Raw genomic sequence first — 23,939 nt, forward strand, 5'->3', positions numbered from 1 at the left:
TGCCTGAGGTTGGCTTTGACGAGACACCATTTCGTATCTCTTTCATGCATAGTGGTCACCACAGTTACAGCTATTCAAAAGCTGTTTTCTTGTATTTGTGTCAGTGTTGATAGGGGAGAGAGGGCTTTTGCTGTGGCTGCACCCAGACTGTGGAACAGTTTACCTCCTCACATCAGATTCTCCACAAGCCTAGGAACTTTTAAAACTGCTCTTAAAACTCACCTCTTCTCATTGGCTTTTTAGCAAGGTTTAACTTATTGTTTTAACTTATTGTTTTATCAGTGAGGTGTTTTATGTACTTGCGTTTTATTGTATTTTATATTTGTATTTTATTGTACAGCACTTTGGTCAGCCTCGGTTGTTTTTAAATGTGCTTTATAAATAAACTTGACTTGACTTGACATCTATAGTAACATTAAACAACCAGTGGGAGGCAGGTATGGGCTGACACACATTGTCCAATGTAGTGGTTTATGTACAAGTATCTGTACCTGGGAACATCTAAAAGCATCAGGTCTGCTGACCTCAAAGATCTCCTGGGGCGGTAAATGCTAAGAAGCTCTGCCAGGTAAGGAGGTGCAGTACCGTTAAGAACCTTAAAAACCAGCAGTAAAATTTTAAAATCAATCCTAAAAGCAACTGGGAGCCAGTGGAGAGAGCAGAGGACCGGAGTGATGTGGTCTCTCTTTTTGGAACCGGTCAGCATGCGAGCAGCAGGGTGCTGCACCAGTTGGAGGCGATGCAGACAGGAACGATCTAAACCAGCATAAAGGGAGTTACAGTAGTCCAGCCGTGATGTAATAAAAGCATGGCCCACTCTTTCTAGATCGTTCCTGCACAGGTAGGACTCCACACCTTTGCTGAATGTCATCAGCAAAGGTGTGGAAGGACACATTATGTTTGCGCAGCACATCGCCCAGAGGGAGCAAATACAGAGTAAACAGCAGGGGGCCTAGAATGGACCCCTGAGGTACACCACAAGTTAAAGGAGCTCTGGGAGATGACAGTTCACCGAGGTGAACAGAAAAACTCCTGTTATCCAGGTAGGACTGGAAAAACTTTAAAACAGTACCTTTCAAACCGACACAGTGTTCTAGGCGGGATAACAGTATGTTGTGATCGACAGTGTCGGAGGCTGCTGTCAGGTCTAAGGTTACTAGGACAGCAGCACAACCAGAGTCTACACAGCAAAATCTCCAGTGTTAATTTAACACTGGAGATTTTGCTGTGTACAGTTAAAAGCAAAAGCATGTGATGTGCGACGTGTTTGATTGTAATGATTGTTATTCAACCCTTTCATGCATGAATTAGGACAACCTCAATCAGGATTTTTATTATTCTTTTCATGCATAAAGACAAATAAAAATCCTGATTGAGGTTGAAAAAAACAAAAGCAACATCAGTCCAGCAAACAAGTACTGCACACTCCAGTGCTCAAAATCTTTAGTCCAGCAGCTGTTTTGAAGCCTAATCTCTTCTCTCTGTAACAACCAAACCCACAGCTGACTAACACCTTCAGGTGTGCTCCACCAGCGACTCTTGGACAAGGACAAAAACTCTGGTTCAAAGGGAGTCTGGCTGCTCTAAAGCCGGCACAGCCGTAACCAGTATTTAATGCCCCTCTGGAACTCAGGCTACTCACAGGATTGGGCCCATAAGTAGCAATGTCAACTAGTGTCCTTTCCTGGACAGCAATATCTAACAGGTAGTAACGTGACAGCAGCACAGCTCCTGATCTAGCGTTTCCCACATATGTGCTTCATGTTCTCCCATCACCAGTCCTGTGCAGGCCTATAACTATAGTAACAAACATGTAGCTCCACATCAAGACTGCTTATTGGCCCTCAGCAACCTGCTCCCAAGCAGACTGACTCTTCCAGTTTTCCATCAGACTACTCAGTTGTGTCTATTAACCACAGTTGTCTTGTCATTCAATTGTCTCAACAAAATCTGTTTTGCATTTATGGTAAACTAGTTGGAAAAGATGGTATGAGTTTACAGCTAAGGTTAAATAAATGTGTGTGTTGTGTTTGCTCTGGTACAAATATCTGCCCCAGAGCAGATACTGTATTTATCCCAGTGAAAAAAGACTGAGCAGTTGCCTCAAAACCAGCTTAAAAGTTGTGTAAGTGCCAAGAACTCAACAAATTTACTACAAGAATGTTCAAACATCCAGCCATGAAAGAAGGTGGTGTGTGGATGAGGTGCCACTTACTAAGGGGCATTTAACCAAACATTAGTGAGGAGGTAGATATATATTCAACCTGCATGTATAATTTAGAGAAAATCTCAAATAAATTTTAATTTGTGTACCCAATTCTTGTTTTTTTCTTTTGAAGATGTATGCTGTACAATCATTCCAACATGGAAAATGATTCAAAGAAATCATTAAAACCCTCAAACGAACGTGGATGTCATGGTCCTGAGTCTTCTGACTCAGTGTTTATGGTTTTTGAGTATTTATATTCTCTGTTTCCATTTATTACACTAGGTTAGGTTATCGTGATGTTGTTTATTCTATTGCTCTCTTTTTCGTCGTTTCTTTCTCAACAGGTGATCCAGGTGATTGATAGATGTATCTTTTGTCTGCTTATTTTGTTGGTTTTTGGGTTTTTTTGCCCTTTATCCCCGTTCCTCTTCTCCGTTGTTTTTCTTTCTCCCCTTTCTTTTCCTCAGTCAAATCTGTCCCGTATTTAGCAAGTGAAAATAAAAAATAAAATAAACAATAAAAGGTGAATCAAATGGACCATTACGGCAAGGCTGGGATGGTCCCTTTGGTAAAGTAAATCCGTTGGGCATCTTTCTTCGCCTTTAGACAATAATTCTGATGGCAAACGGGACAGGCAAAAAAAAAAGACTAGGTTAGGTTTTGCGCTGTGCCTGCATGTGTCACGACTAGTCAGTTATGTTTTCTTGTCTACGTTCATGTGTCTCTCCAGTCAGTCGTGTTTCCACGTCGCAGTTCGTCGCTCTTGTCACTGTTTACACCGTGTTCCCTGTCAGATGCATCCCTTTGACAGTCTGTGTCTCTGTGTTTTGCTTCCTGTTTTACTTTGACAGTCTGTATCCTGTGTCAAATATATTCTGCTTTATTTCCTTTGTCTCGTCATGTCAAATCAGCCCCAGCTGTGCTTACCTCCTGTTTTCCATTCCCTTGTTACTCCCTGGTGTATTTAAGCTCTGCGTCTTCTGCTGTTTGTTGCTTGTTCGTCTGTGTTTTATCCATGTTATATGTCTCCGCTCAGGTTTTTGGCTGTATTACTTTCTGTAACTTAGTTTTGGGACATTCTGCTTCTGTTTGTGTCTCATCCACTGTAAATAAAGCTCACTCAGAGTAAAGTCAGTGCCTTCACTTGGTCCTTTTTTCACCACTCTGACATTCATGCTCATGATGAGTGTATTTAAACTTTTGATCACAACTATAAGTTGTTGTCTCTGCAAACACATAGTTCCATTAGTCTCTGATCTAACTTTCGGTCTGACAGGCAGAAATACCTTCCTGATTTCTCTCTTTGTGAAATAACGATCAGAACAGCAGCTCCTTGCACACAAACAGCATGTGTTGTTTGCAGAGATGCTGATGTGAACGTTTAATGAGATAATATTTCATATGAATCTCATAACAATAAAAATAATAACACTACTTTACTGCATTAAAGGGAATACAAACAAAACAACAACTTGACTACTGAGCTGCTGCATTCACACGGACCACTGCTGATTTCTAGCATCCTTTTTTCCCCGTCATGTTTTCTCAACAGTCACTACAATAGCGACCTCGTCTCCTGTGCATTGCGTTCAGTTTCTCTTCCCTTTGTCGCATTAGATAGATTTAGTTCAATTGTGTTTCCGCAGGTGTCTCTACTTTGTAGTCATTTTCTGTTGTGTATTTAAATCCTGTTTTTTTTCTGTTCTTCTTCATGTCCTCCTCCTCTTTGTTTTTCTTTTTGTGTTTTGACCTGCGTTGATTATTTTTTACTCAGTTCAAGTTAAATAAAACTGTTTTAGCTTACCCCCCCTTAATTTGAGTCCTGCATTTGGGTCCAACACCTGCCTGCACAGTCTTGACAGAAGGATACCAAAGGACCCAGCAGACTCAGGTTTGCTAGAGTACAGTGAGGAACTAGGTAGAGGACACAAGTCTATCTCACTGTAGCAGCAAGTGTCCTCCTGCCTCCTTTCTGGCGAAATTATAGGTTGAAGAAGAGGAGCCTGCTTTCTCTGTTTCTGCTGCACCAGTTTCATTGGCTCCATCTTCCCAACAGAAGCAATGTTCTTGCCCCCGGCGTACAAGATTGGACCCAAAAGCACACTCAAAACACTGTAAAATTTGAATTAAGTCTTTTATTTAACACAGGAATTTCTAAAGCAAAGTAGAGATCTAGTCTCACTGGACGGGGGAGCACTGCAAGGGAGAGGTGAGTTAATTACAGAGTTTTTGATGTGAGGAGTGATGTTGTTCAAGGAAATAAGGCGAGGTTTTCTCACTTGTTGTTAGAGCGACGTGGACAGGATGGGGTGGGTGATTCTCGAGGTGCATGAGGGAAGCAATTTGTCTGATTTCTGATCTTTCCTTTCTAGAGCGGAGGTGAACTAAGGTGTGCAGGAAGGCAGGTACGCAAGATTTCTGAGCGGCTCAGAGGTAAGCAAAGAGCAGGTGCGCTACAGGCAGGCAGCAAGTGTGAGGGGATCAGCATAAGAGGGAATCAGGTTCTTGGCTGAGCTGAGTGAATGGTTGGAGCGTAAATGTAACACTAACGATCTGGCAGGGAGTGAAGCTCTGAGCTGGTTTTCAATACTGCCGTGCTGATTGCTGCCAGTGAACTGCAGGTGAGGTGGACCTGGAGTCTGAAGTTGGAGCTGAAGTGAGAGAAATGGGAAAACTACTCCAGGAAAACCCAAACACATCAGATTATGACAGCAGGTGTTAGTCACCACTCTCAACTGCTTTCCAGCCTGTGCCCGCCTCCAATTGCATCAGCCAATGTCAGGCCTCCGTGACCCAATAGAAGGGTGAATGAAAAAGACGTGTGCCTCCATGGTCACTCTGAGCCTGACAGAATAAAGATGGGCTTTTAATTCTAGTTCAGTAACAAAACTGTTCTGTGTGGTGCTATCCCAGTTGAGGTAATGACTATGATTTCTATTTTTGAAACCAACAATATTGTGCTTGCTTCTGAGTTTTTAGTTTCCAAGCCAGTCAGTGTTAATGGGTTAGTTGGTGTCTTCTCTGTTCATGAGTCAGTTCACTTGAGAACTGAGAAAGATGTATTTGAGCTGGCCGAATAATAAAGGTACAGATGTTTGTGCTACTGTTGTCACAAATAGAACACTACCTGGTGTTCCTGTGTCGACCGGTAAGAAAGTATTTAGACTTTTCTGTGTCTGAATTGGCCTCTGATTGTTTCATTTCCCTGTTGTTCAATGTGGAAAGAATTGTGTTTCGTCTTCCCCGGCTGGCTCACTCTGATACCTTGCCCCAAGACTGCATATTCTGTTTCTGAGCTTACCCCATCAGGGACTTTGGCATGTGCAGAGTCTATTCCCCAGCTGGGATTCCCAGTTAAATCTGGAGCCTCGGTGGATCCCATGCCAGAAAAGCCACAGTCGTTGTCACCTGTAACGTTGGTTGCATGCCCTACCGAGCAGCCATAGCCTCAAGCGCCAGCTGGGTGTTCCAGCAAGCAGCCCCAGTCTCTGATGTCTCCAGAAAATCGTATCCGTCCTGCGTTCCTAGAGTTTTTCATCCTGCCTGCTTAATCCACTTCTGAGCCCATAGGGCATGTGTCACCTAACCCTATGGGTTCCCTCCTCTTTCTGTCATAGCCCCGCCATCGCTGCCAGGTCTCTAAGGGGCATGTCCTCTACCTATGTATGTGTATGAAAAAACAACAACAACAACAAAAAATGTTGTTGACTCATTGGCCCACTAGTGCGTTGACCCACCAGGCAAATGCCACATTATCATCCCATTCCTGGCTTCATGGATAGATAAAGCTGGGTATCATCTACATATGCACTCATCAGGGAGAGGCAGGGATGTCCCTGCAATAACTTAGAGCAAACTCTAAGTTATTGCAGAGATTGCTCCACAAACAAAATTCTCTGTTTTCATGTTTGTGGATTAGATGGACGTGTGGAGTTTACAAAATTTGGCAGCTGTTTTATAATTATTCTCTATGATCAAGGTGATTGCAGGAGTCTGTGTTTTGGTGGAATTCATGAGGGAACCATAAATCCTATGACACTGGCTGAAAGAGGACAACACTGGTTACATTTTGATGCGTGTGTTATGCATGGAGATCAAAAGGTTTGGGCTTGAAACAAAAAAATTATTAGTAATTGTATTACATTGGCACACATAATTATCAAAATAATAATTTGGATAAATTATATACAGACATTTTCTAGTTGAGTTATTGCATTGAGACACTCAACTAAATTTTTGAAGAAATGTCTTGTATGCTACTGATGATAAATTGTATCAGAAGCCAGTAAGACCTGGAAGTGGAAGATTTGCTTATTAGAAGAGCTGGGTGCATGGTATATATCTGGAAACAAAAACACATGGAGACCAAGTGTTTAACCCTCTCAGGCTCAAATTAAACTTTTTGTTGCTAATGCACAACCAAGTCCTGCAGTGGTGCTTCTGAGTTAAAAAACTCATAAAATATGTATGTGGGGTAATCAGGTTGTTAGTTTTTAACTGTTGCAAATCGGCAACGCCTGCCTGGAGAGAGTTAACAGTCATCACTGGAATTCTATTTTGATACATTATTACACCGACATCCTGTTCACACAGCAGTAACAGTCGTAAGTCAAGCTACTGTGGCAACCACATGATACAGAATGATGTGATGAAAACTATCATCTTATACAAGCCCTGGAAAGCAACTTTAATACTTTAAGGTCAAATATAATTTGCTTAAAAATATTATAAGGTGAAACAAAATGTAGAGATTTTGTCAGTCACAACTTGTCCATGAAAGAACTAGATACATATAATTTATTAGGTGGACATGTTAAACAAAAGCTTGTTTTGAAAATGTTCAATTTAACTTTTTATTGGCAAAGATAAGTACTGAAAAGTTAACAGCATTACAAGAAATGATTAAAAGAATAAAATGTAAAACAAGGTAAACAAAACAAACAAACAAAAACAATGAACACAGCTCAGGCAGGACTGATCAACCTTCAGTTCTAACAAACCACAGAAACAATTTCTTATAGAGGTGCGTTTGCATTGTGCCACTTTAAGTAGCAGCGTTAGACATTTAGCTTTTCATTGTTATGCTGAAATACTCATTTTCACACGCTGAAGTGTATTTGTCTGGTATATTAACAAGGAAAACAATATGATGTAATGAACATTTCTTTATTCACTGCTGGTATTACTGCGGTCCTTCATAAAGGGTAAACTGCCTTGCAACACTGTGGTTCTGTCCATTTGACTTCCACCTACACACAAGAACAGTTCATATGATCAAATGAACAAATTAAATGAGACAGTTGTTGATGACCAACAATGGTGTGAAATGAGAGAAAGGCTAAATCGGTGCATTAATATACTCAGTTCAGGTGTGCGTGATCCCTCGTCTGAACTCTCTAGATCTGATATGTTCTCCAAAGGTTGTTGGTTCTCCATTATTCCTGTCAACAATTCATCCAACTGCTCCGTGTGCTTATTTGCAGGTCTGCCACCACTATTTCTGCAACAGTCTTTTTTAAGTTTATTTGTATATTCTTCCACAAAACAACTTGATCTAAAGCAGCATTGTAAGTCTGAGCTAAAAAGATTTTTCCCGTATTAGTATTCTGGAATGTGGCAAGGTACTAGAGATTGCAATTGTCTATACAGGCTAGTTGTCATGACCCGAGTGAGTGTCCAGCGTTTTTCTGTTTTGGCTCTGCTTTTCTTGTGTCCACCCATTGGAGCAGACCCCTGGTTCCACACCTGCATCGCTACCCGTCGTCCGTCAGCAACAATCAGCGTTTGTCATCACGGTTGTAACTAGACCTTCATGGTGCTTGTTGTTAAACAAGTGTTGCCTTGTACCCACTCCTGTGTCTTTATGCCTCTAGATCCTTTCAGTCTCAACTTACCGGTAACTCAGTCCTCTGGATGCTGGTCACTAGTCATGGTGACCAGCCTCATATGGGTGTGTAGCCTCATATGGGTATTCTATAATTCGTACATCATTACATTTACATACCTACTACTGGTATGAAGCACACATTTAATGCCACAGCAGGGCTGCTGTACGTTGAATAACCAACAGATGTCAGTACTTTCAAACGAGCTGTTAAAAAGGGCTTCGTGGGATCTGCCTTTTGGCAAAGCAATTGGCTGGAAAGATTAGACACATTCCTCATGCTAAACCTTCCAAGTAAGCTTGCAAAATCATTCTTTGGAAACTCAGCTGCTCCCACCTGCCTGCCCTCCTGCTTGCTGCACCATCGCTGGACCTCTGGAAACAAAAGGTTGTAACTGCAAGCTCGCGTACATCGTCAGCCAGACGCTCACTCGGTCATACTCTACCCTAGAGCAAACTCTCATCCACCTACAAGTAAGGCTTCATCATCCCAACTCTTACTTGCCTTCAGTCATCCTCACCCGTTCACTAAAATGAACTATTCGCTCCCTCTGTTCCAGTTGCTTCCTTGATAGGGACTCTCACCACCACACCTACAGTTCACGTCACTAATTTGAATAAGGCTTTGTTTAAATCACAACCTAACTGTCCGTTGAGTCTGCTCTTGGGTCCACTCCCACCTACAGGCCATCTCGGCCACTGAGTGTAGCCATAGATGATAGTATGCAGGGTCAGGGATCCATTTACTTTGTATCAAATAAATGTTTCAGAATTTCACATATTCAAAACCTGTGACCAATATTAATGTAAAGCCATTTCTGTCTCAATGTATTTTGAAAAGAGGTCTAAATGATTAAAGTACTTATTGTGCATCTGGAATCTAATGTGGACTGGACCATTATTTACATAATGAATACCATGCTGTGTTTAAAAGCCTTAAAACTAAAAACTGAGATGTTATACTCATCACTGATTAATAAGGGAATAATAATAATGGATTGGATTTATATAGCGCTTTTCAAGGCACCCAAAGCGCTTTACAATACCACTAATCATTCACTCTCACATTCACACACTGGTGGAGGCAGCTACAGTTGTAGCCACAGCTGCCCTGGGGCAGACTGACAGAAGCGAGGCTGTCATATCGCGCCATCGGCCCCTCTGACCAACACCAGTAGGCGGTAGGTGAAGCGTCTTGCCCAAGGACACAACGACCAGGACAGAGAGCCCAGGGATCGAACCGGCAACCTTCCGGTTACAGATACGCTTCCCAACCCCCTGAGCCACGGTCACCCCAACTGTATGAATGAATGAATCAAGGGAGCTAAGTTCTATTTCTCCACTGATTTCTATATAGCTGGACTTCTTTCAGTAATCATAGTTAGTAACAACTAATCATTCAAAAGAATGCAGGTTAAAGGAATTTACATATGAACTTAATTTTTCAGACTCAAGGGCATATTTTATATACAGCAAATGCAACAAATGAAGCGGGCAACTACCTGCACTGTTCTCACACATATAGGACATCGCACAGATGCTGTGTTAGGAGGCCAGCAGGCTAAAGACTGTTTAGTGTTCAATTCTTGATGGGTAACTTCTACAAAGGTTTAGAGCTGGAGTGCATCTGTTGAATCATTTAATTTTGTGTGTTGATTATATAGGTTGCCTCCTTATGGGGCAGCTGTGACTTAGGAGATAGAGCAGGTCATCTAATCCAGAGAGTGGTGCCTCAATCCTTGGCTCCTCCAGACTGCAATTCAAAGTATATTATGGAATTTGTGTCATGTGTGACTGTCAGATGAGGCTTGAAATAAAAAGTTTCTTGAGAGCACAATTAGAATATAAAAAACTATTTAAGTACAATTTATGCAGTTACTCCTAAAAACTCTGGTTTATGTAGTCTTAAAAATGATCTCCTTTTTTATTTGTATTTTTACTGTCCAACAATCACATCTTCTTTCGTTTGTTCATCCCCTCCCGTCTATGTAAAGTTTTCTCTTAAAAATGAAAAGCAGAGTACAAAAAAAACCTTTGACAATTATCAGCAATTCTCCCCACTTGAAACCACGTGTAGGGTTTCAACCCACGACACTTTCCAACAGCTTTGCCGGCCAATGAGAATAGAGAGATTTCTCGGCCTCGGTCGCCTTAAGGTTTAACGGACCCAATCTCACGCGAGTAGAGGCGGACTCCAGCTGTGTGGGCGTGTCCTGCGCTGCAAAGTAATTCCAGCCTGAGTTACTGAAGCTTCTCCTACTTTGGAAAAGTAGAGTTTCCGACCTATGCTTCGCTAAGCGCTTCGGTTTCCTCAAAATAAAGCACTTTTAGTTTTTCTTTCTGCGCTGCTTTGTTTTTATCATGGTTAACAGCCATGTTGTCCCTCTGCTCTTTCTCCTCTGCATCGCATTCACTGGTAAGTATAACAGCTCTTACGCATGAACTCATTGCCTTGTACGACGGCTGACACAGGGCAGCTGAAGAAATGTCTTTCTGCAGTTAAAAATCCAAATGTTTCTCACCAGTTACTTGTATTCTGTTACGAATAGTCGAAGGCTTTAGATTTTTGAGATCCACAAACTGAGCTCGGATGTTGAACGTGTGTGCTAAGAGTCAGGGAGCACCGGAGCAGACTGTCTCCTCACGCAGACTAGGATAGACTATTTTTGTCCAATGTGGTCGCTGTTTGATGGAGGCTGTCTCTATCCACAGCCCAGTCTGAGCTGGAGACAGATGAAGTAATTCCCAGGCTGCTGTATGGCCAGGAGGCGCACCTATCCGACCACACTACCCGCACCCTGCGCCGCGGTCAGCGCTCCCTGGACGCCGCGAGAGAAGGACGCTCGGAACCAGAAAACATCATCGTCTTACTGCCCGCTTTCGGAAGCAACCTGCATTTAAATCTAACGCGGGATAGCACGTTTCTGTCCAAGGACTTTGTAGTAGAGGAGAGGTACAAGGGGGAAAGCGCTGTGGTAAACAGCTTATCCAAGAACCAGCTATGCTTTTATTCTGGAGCCATCATTAACCATACAGACTCTCTGGCATCAGTTAGCACCTGCGGTGGTCTGGTAAATGTGTCTGCAGTTTCTCTTTGTGCGTGTGTGTGTGTGTGTGTGTGTGTGTGTGTGTGTGTGTGTGTGTGTGTGTGTGTGTGTGTGTGTTTGGACTTGTTAATAGGTGTCATATGATTCGATTCAAGCAGTTGGGGTCATATTATTCATTTTCATAAAACTAAAGACTACGTTACAGCAAACTGGCTAGTGAGACTTCAGTCACCTAGTGAAGCACCTCTGAAGCATGATTTTGTAACAACTGCTAATCTCTTAAACCCCACTGACCTGATGGTGGGTCAGTCAGTTCAAAGTCGCACAATGCAGCTCGATACTAACTGTATATTAAGGGCTTGGCAAAACACTGTAATTCAAGTTCCACTCAGCAGTTCTCAACTGCTTCTTACAATCTCCTCAGTGAGTCAAAGATTAGCAACTTCCACTGTGAAACATACCTGTAAGCTGAGCGAGCAGGCCAGGAGTTAACAATTTGTGTTTCTTTCATGCTCTGTGTGTGTTGAGTGGTGCTACGTAATCACTTTGTCCACATCTTGATTAGTGACAGAGGAATAAGGCGATTGCTTCAGTCTTAAAGTATTGCAAGGAAAATACTGCCTAACTACAAAATACTGGATGTTAAATAGTCAAATCTGTTAGTTTGCCAACATCCATCGGAAACTATCACTTTAAAATGTTTTGAGTCACGTACTTTTACTAGCTATAGCAGTCACTGATCTCTGAGGCACTCGTGGAGGAATGGGGTGTGGTTAGTGTTTGGTATTTTGATAATACTCTTATGTAATGGGACTGTGCAGGTAGGGGTCCGGGTTCAGTCCTGGACTCCTGGATTCAACAGGCCTGAGGTCAGTTCTCAAAGCTGTGCTTCTTTATTTTCTCTGTATAGTCTTAGTAGCCACATTTGAGCATTAAACCCACCTACACTGAATGAGAAGATCATTGTCCAGCAGTGAACAGACACATAGTGTGTTCATATGGAAAAACAAAAACTTTGGCAGCTGCAATCCATGAACTTACAGCCTCATATCCTCCTGCATGGTAGCTTATTCTGCGATTCTAAATTGGCTAAGTGGTCAAAGACCAGAAACACGTTACTCACTGTAAATGTGTGCTTACAGTAAGTAATTCTGTAAACTCACATTCACATTACATTACATCTGACTTACAAGTAAACCAACCCTAAATGGGTTACTGAGGGGATGATAACACAATATCACTTCAAAGTTTAATTTTTCCAGGACAAGCAGCTGGACGAAGGTTGGAGAGCAGGTTACTGAGAAAGAACACTGAGGCAGCAAGGGGAATAAAAACTCCTGTTAAAGATGCCACAGTTCAGTTAGTGCTGCTTTTACTACTGGAAGAAATTATGTTCCAAAGTAATAACACAAAAGTTGTAAGCAACAAAGCAGAAATGCAATCTGCATGAAAATGTTTCAGTTGCTTATCCAGTGTTTATAAATGTATTGCAAACTTTATCCATGATTAGTGTTTTGTGGAAATTGGATAAAAACTACTGGCTGACTCCACAGTGGGACTGTAAATGGTTTGCATTTGTATAGCGCTTTACTCAGTCCCTAAGGACCCCAAAGCGCTTTACACTACATTCAGTCATTCACCCATTCACACACACACACTGGTGATGGCAGCTACATCGTAGCTACAGCTGCCCTGGGGCGCACTGACAGAGGCGAGGCTGCCGGACACTGGCGCCACCAGTAGGCAAACATGGGGTTAGTATCTTGCCCAAGGATATTTGGCATGCAGCCTGGAGGCAGCCTGGGATCGAACCACCGACCTTCTGATTAGTGGCTGACCTGCTCTGGCTGTGTAATACACCCCTGCCAGGTTCCCAGTTTATGGTGTGGCTAACAAATAGAAGAAGCCAGCTGGTAAATTACAACCAGCGACCCTTTTGTGCTGTTAGGTGAGAGTGCTAACCGCTGCCCACTGTGCTGAGAGAAAGAGAAACGTTTCCTTTTTAAAAATGTATTTATTTCTAAATTGGGACCCATGGCAATGGATGGTAACCATGTCAAGCTCTGGGACACCTGTCAGTCGCACTTTACTGTGTATATGTGTGAGATAGCCTGGCCTACACACACGTGCACAGAGTTGATTTAACCATGTTGCTCAGTTGATCTGGTAGTTGAACTGTTTGTGGTTGGATAAATTTCATAAGAGTGCAAGCCCACTTTGCCCTTGTGCGACCAAGAAGCATAAATGAGACTGATATCTGCATGGCCATCTGTCAGGTCTGCTTGGATTATGGTTTGCTGCATTTCTTTCTTCTATTTTTTTTAACCCGTATTCAAAATTCATCATTGCAGAGTAGACAGGATAGGAGGGCAAGGGAAGACAGAGCAAAAGGCCACAGGTCGCACTCAAACCCCGGCTGTTGCTTTCTAGCAATAAGGCATATGGGCACACGTTTGACCAGTGACCTAAACTGTTTCCTGTTTGCAGTATGTTTATTCTGTATTTGCAGTAAAGATGAGTTTGTTCCTTTGGTGTGTGATCGCCGAACACTTGTTGAAATCAGATCATCCCACATAACTTGGATAAAGCATTACTTGGGTGATCAAATCTCCTTCAAATATTCCAGGACAAGGAAGAAGTGGGAAGGTGTTTTGATGAGAATTAAGGTTTACTTGAAGTTTGCCTGCAGGTCTGGTCCCTGCCTGCTTTCAGTTGGATTTCTTCTGACTCACTGACTACTGGGGCTTTTGTGGACCCATCCAGTCCTTCTTGTTCATCCAGAACTTCCTCACTGGCTGATGAAGACTCCTCTCCCTCTCCAAAAACAGGCCTAGACATTGAATTACAAAAAAGTTCCAGGTTGTTGGTGATTCGTAACTGTTGTGAATCCAGACCCTTGGCCAAAGAATTTCAAGTCAAACAGAGTTTTATTGTCAACCCAACATTATACACTCAAAGTGTACAGTTGGATGAAATGTCATCCTCCTGGGTCGAAGTTACAAAGTGTAGAAATAAAAATAAAATTTCTAGTCAATAGATTTAAAAAAAACAAAAAACAATCTAATTAATCGCACAATTTTTCTGTAATTAATCGCAATTACTTGATCAATAGCCTGGCTGCAATTACACTTTTTCAACTTTATATTTAAGCTTGTAACTGACATTTATGCAACATAATGAAGCAGAATAAACACAAAAAATGTTAAATGCTTAAATTCAAAGAGAATATGAATAGTTTCAGTCTTTTAACACAGCTTCTCTCCTGTGAAATACAACTTTTTAAAAAACCTATATACTAAGAAGTAAGTTTACACTCATATATAATATATATTAGTGCTGTCAAACAATGAAAATATTTAATCAGATTCATCACAGGGTTACTGTGGATTAATTTTGATTAATCACAATTAAATATCATTCATTTTTATTCTATATTAATCGCATTTCAGTTTGCATGAGCAAACAGAAAAAAGGGAAAATATAGGCACTTAACATGTTTATTGAACATCTTAAACCTTCATGTAAACAAAACTCTGTGAACATTTATCCTCTCTCTTCTCAACGATATTAACAGGTCTGCAGTTTGTTGCAATTGTGTCAGTTAATATGTCCGAGGTCGACTTACCGAGCCCCCGATGCTCCGTGATTGGTTTGGTGCAAGCTGGGTGACACGTTAGCCAAAGTGCTAGCAGCATCCCTGACTAACGTAGGCTTCGCTTCAATGTGATATTTTAAGATGGAAGTGCTTCGGTGAAAAGAAAATTCCTTCTTGCACAATGTGCAAAATACTTTATGTCGGTCGACTGTTCCATCTTGTTATTTTTTTTAATACTGAAATTTCCCATCGAGAGGGCCAATGTGTGTTTATCATCTTCCATATTGAGTTGATTGGTTCAGCTGCCCGTCACTACCAGATCAACTGCCCATTTGCACATGTGCGAGGGTAACTTTACTTGGACAAACTGCCCGAAATGCGCTGACAGAAACATTTCAGGGATTTTGAGTCATTCTGCACTCCAGATGCGTTAATTGCATTAAAAAAATGTAGTGGATTAATTTGTGTTAATGCGTTAATTTTGACAGCACTAAAAATTTCAAATACAACAATACAGAACTAAGATAAACTAAGAATAAGTACAGCAGTACTGTAATTGAATAGAAATAGAATAAAAAATAGAAAAATGAGAATAAATAAATACAAGAGTGGAACAGTGTAATATGGAATAGATCAAGTATTGGAAGTGAGAGGAGAGTGTTATATGTGTGATGGAGGGCAGCATGGTGTTCAGGAGCCGGACTGCTTAGTGGGAAAAAACTACCTGGTCCTGATGCTGCAGAGTCATCTTCCGGATGGAAGAGGAGTAAACAGTTGGTGGGAGAGGTGATGCGGGTCAGCCATGATGCTAATGGCTTTACAAATTCAGTGTCAGGTGTAAATACCCTGTAGACTGGGTAGAGAGCTGCCAATAATGCGCTCAGCAGTCCACACAATCCTCTGGAGGGCTCTGTGGTTGGACGCGTTTCAGTTTCCGTACCAGACTGTGATAAAGCTGGTTAAGATGCTCTCTATGGTGCCTGTGTAGAAGGTGCTAAGGATAAGGATGGGTTTGGGGAGGTGCACCTTCTTCAGTCGTCTCAGGAAGTGCAGTCGCTTTGTGCTTGAATTTCTTAATCCCCTAGGGTCTAGTGTATAATTACACATTTGTGACTACTTTTGATTTTACCTTTGTCTGAAATTACAGTTACATTTTCATTTTGACATTCTGTGTTAACACAATTGATCTAAAAGTGCACGAAAAATATCAAATTTAAATTACTTATGAAGTTTTTTTTTCTGTGAAAACCACAAACATGTTTCTGTTTACATTTTCACAACTTGAAATGCAAATATAAATTGTCAATTTTAAAATGACAGAACAATTAGGCGTCACAATAAGATCCAAAAAATAGTTTCTCTGCATCACAAAACAGGGTTTGCATTGCAATCTGCCATTGGTCACTTTTTGGCTAGCAACTGTGACATTCACTAGTGCCCTTTTTGTTCTGACTTCACACTAATTAACATAAGACAAGACACTATAGTCATGTCCAAATTCATGGGCTGCATCCTCCTGAGGACCCGGCCTTTGCGGTCTACGTGGGCCGGGTCCTCAGAAGGTCGGGTAGGCTGGAAGTAAGCGGCTGTGAAATTGGACGGTCCAGCCTTCAGATTAGCGTCACCGCTGTCTCGGTGGAGTTTAATAAACTCAGCCGTCTGCTCCCTGCTGTCTAAAATATAACCAGACACTGGAGTAAACTCTCCACCATCTCACACGTCTGTTTAATCAGTTTTCTGTCTGACGTTTAGTCAGCTGTGTGAAAACCAAGGAGGAACCCACCCGGGGGATTAATAAAGTTTTATCTTATCTAATAACTTTAATCTCAGCCAAACCGATTTACTCACGAACAAACAAAACACTGAAATAAGCCAAACCATAACATTTTTAGGTTGTCTAAGTGACTTATATATTACATTTAACCTGAGTAGCAAAAGTCCGCGGTGATCTGAACATGATGTGCCGGGAGTTTGCCGTTCTCTGCGGCTCTAATGACCCTCGAGCTCCCGGCTAGCTATCGACCCAGGAAGATTAATAAGAGTAATTTTAAAACTTAGTAGCGGCCGCCATTGCCGGAAACTGGAGTTTGGCTGGGCCGCGCTATGAATTCTGGGATATGGTGGGCCACGAAGGACACACCCGACCCATCCTTCAAATTCGGGGAAAAGGAGGACGCATTTGTCGGCTGCATTCGGAGGAGTCTACGAATTTGGACAGCCTTCGGCGCGTCGCTGTGACGCAATTGGTCTACAAATGCGGCCTCAGGAGGATGCAGCCCATGAATTTGGACACGCCCTATATACTCCAAACACGCTAAATGTCACAAATCTCTCACATCTCAAAACTCTCTCGCTGCCGTCTCTCCCAAAACGTTTCTCTCTTCCTAAACAACTAAACGCCACATGTTGGCATAGAATATTTTTGATTGGTTGAAATTTGTAATTTTTATTTATTTTTTTATTTTTTTACACCAATAGGAAAGAAATGTCATGGATTTTTTTTTTTCACGGTCCTTAGAAAATGCAATTTTTACTGTATCTTGCCACACTAAACCTGATATTTATTTGTCTTGTTTTACATGTGCTATCAACACAATTTCAAAACTGTTGTGTACATAGTTTCAACTCTGCACTTTCAGCACAAGTTGAAATGGAAACTCAGTGTGGGTGCATCTTGTTGCTATGTCATCTTGAATGGGTCATATGATTTGGGTGTGTCCATTGATCCCAGAGGGTAAATCTAGTTAAATCATGCTCTGATAGCTTTCAGAGGCACTCTTTTGTGTGAGGTTGGTCAGAGGGCTGGTCAGCTCCACGAAATTTGGGATGAACCTACAGAAGTAATCAGCCAACCCCAAGAACTGCTGCATCTCTTTTTTTTTTTTTGGTCTTGGGATGAGAACAGCATGCAACAGCTGGAGTCTTCTCCATCTGCATCTGCACACTTCTTTGGGTTGGTGATGAACCCCTGCAGCACTGCGGCATCTCGCTGCATATGCTTCGCCCAGGTGTCACTGTGGATCATGACATCATCCAGGTACACGGCAGCATGTTGATGCAGCTCTCCATCAGACACTAGACAGAATTGGTAAAAACAAGGGATGGAGAAAGCAATTTTTTTCGTAGACGTTGGAGTCAAGGGAATCTGCTGCTAGCCAATGATCAAGCAAAAAAAAAAAAAAATACAATAGCAAGGTGATTAATGTAATGATTTAATACAACTTCATGTATATCTGTTTGATAAAGCTTAAGTTGGATCATATACACATTTGACTTGATGTGCCACTAATAAAGAGGAAAACCTTTTAGTAATGGCTAAAGTCTGGGTCAACAAGACTGAAGGTATCTTGCTGCTCAACAGAGCTTTTGTGTGATTTATACAAGAATGCTGGTCCAGTGCATATATAGACTGCATCAAGCTCAAAGCCAGTGAGAACTGAGAAAGAATCGGCTCGAAAAGTTATATCGGCAATGGAATCGAAATCGCTAATTTCTTATTGTTTTCCATCCATAACTCCAAGGCTGTCTCCTCGACAATAAGCTCTTCCCAGCAGTGCTGGCTGTGGAAATTGCTGAGGTCTAATCTGGGTATGGTGGTCTTGGTTGTTTTGAGGTATGCTACAGCACTGATGGCCTTGGTTGAAGCATCTGAGAAGGTACAACTCTGGTCCAGTGAGTAGAACATTGTTCAGAGAGATGCCGTTGTTTTGTGCGAGTCAAAAACTACTCTGGTCTGGTCTGGCTTTCTCGGTTCATAGACCAAGTGTTGGTAAATGCCAGCACTCTGTGGAGGTGGAAGCTCTGCATGGTTGTCAAATACTGCATCAAAGCAACAAACTGCTCTTTGTTGCTTGGGTTGTGCTCTAGGGTGTATCTAAGACAAGAAAGACAAGTCACAGCTTGCTCTCAATTGTTTGGCAGAGGTGGCCTTGGAGATCAAAAGGAGCGTCAAAACTCTGTCCCTCAGCCTCCAACCTTCAGACAGAGCCCCCCAACAGCAGCCTAACAGTAGCAGAGGAGCTCAACAGCTGTTTGAGACCGCCCCTCCCTGGCACCTCCTGCCCCCCACCTCCGCCCTACCTGGTACACTTCTCCTCTCCCTCCAGGAACATGAGGTGAGGAGAAGACTGAGAGCGGTGAAGCCCAGGAGAGCTGCCAGCCCCAGCAGCATCCCAGTAGTTGTGGTTGAAGCCTGCGTGCACCAACTGGCAGTGATCCTCACCAGCCTGTTCAACCTGTCTGACTCATGCCACTGTTCCCACCCGTCTGAAGACTGCAACAGACAGCTTCCATGATTACAGACTACTACAGCCCTCATGTCTGTACTCATGAAGTGTTTCGAGCAGATATGCGTCAGCACATCAGAGACTGCCTACCACCCTCTCTTGACACCCACAAATTTGCTTACAGAGCAAATTGGTCCACGGAGGATGGCATCACCATCACCATCCGGAGAAAAGGAAGAGCTACGTGAGAATGCTATTCATGGACTACAGCTCACAGTGTAGCTGTGCGGATGGGGATGCGGAGGGGGAGGAGGCACAGTCCATTTATCAGTCTGACAGCTTGTGCAAGGTAATGGTCAGATTATTACCTGAAGACTAAAGCTATAAGCATAAATCCTTTCTTAAAAAAACGAGCCATGAACTAACTAAAAGTGAAACGTGCACGAACAACTCACAAACACTGTGTAAAATACCCAGAACCATGACATTATGTCTACCCTTTCAGCTTTGTTCTGGCATGTTCTTCAGTACAGAAATGGCAAAGAAAATGTTGGTTTTGCTTATTGAGATGCAGCTTGACATTTTCATTAAAACTGGATTTGGTGATTATTTTTTATGATTAGAAAATCAATGTGTTCACGTTGTAGACAGTGGTACTTGCTAATAGCACCACTTTAGCTCTCTCTATCATCAGTTATTTTATTTTAAAAGATCTAAATACTGATATGTGATTCTAATTGAAGATCATATAATCAGACTTATTTGGGTATTTATTCAAACTGGTTTTGGATTGATCAGGTTTTAGTTTATATTGTTTGATATTGCTCTATCAAAGCCAGAGATCTTGACTCCAATGCCAAAAACTTTAATTTTGTCTAGTTTAGTTTAATATGCTCGGTTTGGTCATTTGCTAGCTAATCAGAAACATCCAACCTTTCATGTATGGCATAGCCACTCACTTACATACTGGTAATATAAACGTGAGGCAGAAGGTAGGTTATTAAAGTGCTACAAATCGAAAAATGACATGTAGTGACAAAGAATGGGAACTGAGAACTGGTTCTTGTAGAAAACCGATTCCCAGTAGTCCAATTCTTTGGTATTTTTAGTCTGCCTGCTTGTCGATCCCACTTATCAGTTCTTGCACTTCCACAGCAATCAGCTGATTTCAGTTCGCGTGTCAGAGGAGAAAAATAGCAACGCAGTCGAGAGCATGGAAACACAAAAGGACGAGATAAATGGCAAAGTGGAAAACTGCATCCAGGACAGAAACGGCCTCATTATGCTGCTAACACAACTTCATTTTTTAATTTTTTTTTTTTGGAAGCATCTGCCAAGACAGCATGCTAATGGTAAGCTAGCCATGAACCCAGAGCAAAAGCTGAGTGCAAGCCAAAAGCCAGATCCTTAAGTTCAGCAAGTAACAAGCAGATGAGCAGTCAGGCTGCAGCCTCTCTTTCTACCTCATGTTTCTGATCGCATGTGCTGGTTTTCATCTTTGCTTTGTGTGGTCAGCTTTGTATTCTACTAAGAGAAAGATCTTAGAGATGGATGTCCTCATTAGGAATTTGTGTTGGTGTGTGGGGTTGGAGCCTCAGGTTTATATTGTTAAAGGCTGATCCTGATACAGTGTGTTTTAGCTGTTTTACAGAGTAACGTGAAAGATTAGATTAGATTAGATGAAACTCCCCTCCAGAGAGGAGTTAAACAGTCTGATGGCGTGTGGGACAAAGGAGTTTTTAAGTCTGTTGGTTCTTGTCTTGGGGAGAAGCAACCTGTGACTGAACAGACTCTTCTGGTTGTTAATGGCCGTGTGCAGAGGATGCCCAGCATTGTTCATAATGTCCATCAGTTTTTTTAGTGTCCTTTACTCTGCCACTGTCACCAGAGTGTCCAGCTTCATGCCGACCACAGAGCTAGCCCTCCTGATCAGTTTCTCCAGCCTGGATGAGTCCTTCTTTGCTGTGCTGCTCCCCCAGCACACCACAGCATAGAAAAGTACTCCAGCAACCACTGACTGGTAAAACATCCTCAGGAGCTTCCTGCAGATGTTGAAAGACCTCAGCCTCCTGAGGAAGTACAGTCGGCTTTGGGCTTTTTTATACAGGTGCTCTGTGTTGCATGACCAGTCCAGTTTATTGTCCACCCACAGCCCGAGGTACTTGTACTTGTTGACCACCTCCACCTCCTCCCCCTCTATCTGAACCGGCAGTGGACCTTCTCTGGACCTCCCGAAGTCCACAACCAGTTCCTTAGTCTTTGAGGTGTTGCAGGTGGTTTGTGTGACTCCATGCGACAAAGTTCCTCACCAGACTTCTGTACTCCTCTTCCTGATCATCCCAGATACACCCCATGATGGCTGTGTCGTCTGCAAACTTCTGAATGTGGCATAATTCAGAGTTGTAGCAGAAGTCAGAGGTGTACAGGGTGAAGAGAAGAGGGGACAGCACAGCTCCCCGTGGTGCTGCTGACCACAGTGTCACAGCCTGACGTACTGTGGTCTGTCGGTGAGGTAGTTTGAGATCCAAGCGACCAGGCAGGGGTCCACCTGCATCCTGTTCAGTTTCTCCTGAAGCAGACAGGGCCGGATAGTATTGAAGGCACTTGAAAAGTCAAGAAACAGGATCCTGACCGTGCCTTTTCACTTGTCCAGGTGTGAGTGGGCTCTATGCAGGAGGTACAGGATGGCATCCTCCACTCCGACATCCGCCTTGTTTGCGAACTGTAGTGGGTCCTGGGCATGTTGTACCTGTGGTCGGAGGAGGATGTAATATTTGCAATCATGACCTTTTTGAGTAACGACTCCAACACAAAAAACATGCACAAACATTTAACCCACAGCATGAATTCATTTGCAAGAGAGGACTTTCTTTATTGCTACTTCAGGCGACTGTCCAAACAGAACCAAAGAGAACCCAACGACAACTGATAAGAGACTCGATACACAATCGACTTGATAAGTGAAATCGATAGTTGCTAAATTCTTATCTAATTTCCATCCCCAGTAGTGACTGATGAGACTGTGATAAGAATTAATCATAGGTGATTCAAATCTCTCATACTTAAAAACTGGATTTTACCATATAAATAAACTGTATTTCAGTGTAATAATGTATAAAAAGCATGGGAAAGAGCAGTAGTTCTAAAATTTGATATTCTCACAGTTACACTATATCATTTAACCAAACCCATTTCTCACTTGCTTTCGCTGTGCAGCACTTGATAGGTTAAATCAAACTTTCATGAATCAATTTAATCTCTTTAAAAGTTTTGAAACTCTGAGAATAGAGAAAGTTTTAAAGTTACCACACATCCCTCCAAATACAGCTATCTTTACATACTTTGCATAGTTTTGATATATTTACTCTCCAGTAACTGACTGGTATCATATTCATATGTTGATGGAGCTGTAGAAATCCTTTAATCCATCCTCCAGACCACATTCTGCTGGCTAACATCATTTGTTAGTCCTGAGGTTCAGCTGGAAGTGGAATGTCTGCACAAATGCTGGAACAGGCTGAGCTGTATTTTATGGCATACCACACCATTATAGTCAGAGGAGGCCTGTTTATAGTAAATGCAGAGTATAATTGTCCATTGTGTTTATACTATACTAAACCTTATTCTGTTTTACTGATTTGAAGCCATTCAAAATAGAAAATAAAACTGTCAAATGCTTCTTGAAAAAATCTGTAAGACTTCAAATTAAACAGGATTGCCCTGTGTAGGAGGCTATCAAATGTAGTTAGCTCGGCTATTAAATTTGAATTGCTATTGTATACAAGTAGCACCAAATCAGGTGATCAAGAATTCAGGGTTACTATTAATTAGGGATGGGAATAGTCCAATTCATTGGAATCGTTAGTCTGCCTGCCTATCGATCCCGCTTATCGGTTCTTGCACTCTCGCTATGATTAGCTGATTGCAGTTTGTGTGTTGAAGGAGGAAAATGGTGTTTACGGCGTGGATATAGACATTACTTTTATTTTTATTGGATAAAAGCATGAGACCATGAGAGATGGTAAAGTGGAGACTGCTCCAGGTCAGAAACGGCTGCATTATGCTGCTAACACTTCAGCTTTTTGCAAGCACCTGCACAGGCAGCATGCTAACGCTAAGCTAGCCAATAATGGTCTTAATGTGCCTCATGACAAGCCTCTCGAAGCACTTCATCATAATGGGTGTGAGTGTAATGGGACGGTAGTCGTTGAAGCAGGACACCAGAGACTTCCAGAGACGATCATGGTGGCCTTGGTTGAAGATGTCAGTGAGGAAATCTGCAGCTGCTCTACATCCGTGGAAGAGTGATCAATCTGGATCAGCAGCCTTCCGTTGGTTAAGTCTGCGAAGTGTTTTTCTCACATCAGCCGAGGTCAGTCACATAACCTGGTCATTGTGAGGAGGGGTAGTCTTCCTCACCATTATGTTGTTCTGAGCGTCAAATAGGGCATAGAAGTTGTTCAGCGCATCTGGTAGGCAGGTGTCACCATCACAGGGAGGTGTTGGCCTCTGTGCCCTGCCGTATGTGCCGCGTGTCGCCGCTGGTCTGGAAGTGTCCGTGGTTCGACAGTTTGGCCCTTGCTGTTCACAGAGCCGCCTTGTCAACTGCTCTGTACGCGTGGTCTCGAGTCTTTAGCAGCTCACCCACCTCTGCAGCCATCCACAGTTTCTGGTTGGAGTGTATTGTGATAGCCTGGAAGACAGTGACATCATCAATGCCCTTGTTGATGTGGCTGGTCACCGATGATGTGTACACCTCCAAGATGGTGTGGTTGGTTTGTTGCAGCCTCCCTGAACATAACAGTCCTGAAGCGCAGAGAGAGCTCCTGCAGGCCAGGGTCTCAGCTGTCTCAGAGCCAGTCTGCAGCATCTGATGAGCGGTCTGTATGCCGGAATTAGCACAACACACAAGTGGTCTGATTGTCCATAACCATTCCATGTTCATGTAGATACACAAGCCACCACCGCGAGTCTTACC

General features: G+C 42.5%; 1 protein-coding gene across 1 annotated transcript in view; it reads left to right on the forward strand.

The window, feature by feature from the left end:
* Nucleotides 1-10,305: 10,305 nt before the first annotated feature.
* adamts17 (ADAM metallopeptidase with thrombospondin type 1 motif, 17) overlaps nucleotides 10,306-23,939 on the forward strand; it is a 98,558-nt gene continuing 84,924 nt past the window's right edge. Inside the window, exons 1-2 of the mRNA XM_085409678.1 lie at nucleotides 10,306-10,509; nucleotides 10,806-11,164. Coding sequence (XP_085265804.1) covers nucleotides 10,455-10,509; nucleotides 10,806-11,164 — 414 coding nt within the window. The 5' untranslated portion in view covers nucleotides 10,306-10,454. The remainder of the gene's footprint in view (nucleotides 10,510-10,805; nucleotides 11,165-23,939) is intronic.

The sequence above is a fragment of the Rhamphochromis longiceps genome, linkage group LG1 (genome assembly GCF_057381845.1).
Source record: "Rhamphochromis longiceps isolate RC_006_pf linkage group LG1, R_longiceps_female_GT1.1, whole genome shotgun sequence".
NCBI classification, from domain to species: Eukaryota; Metazoa; Chordata; class Actinopteri; order Cichliformes; family Cichlidae; genus Rhamphochromis; species Rhamphochromis longiceps.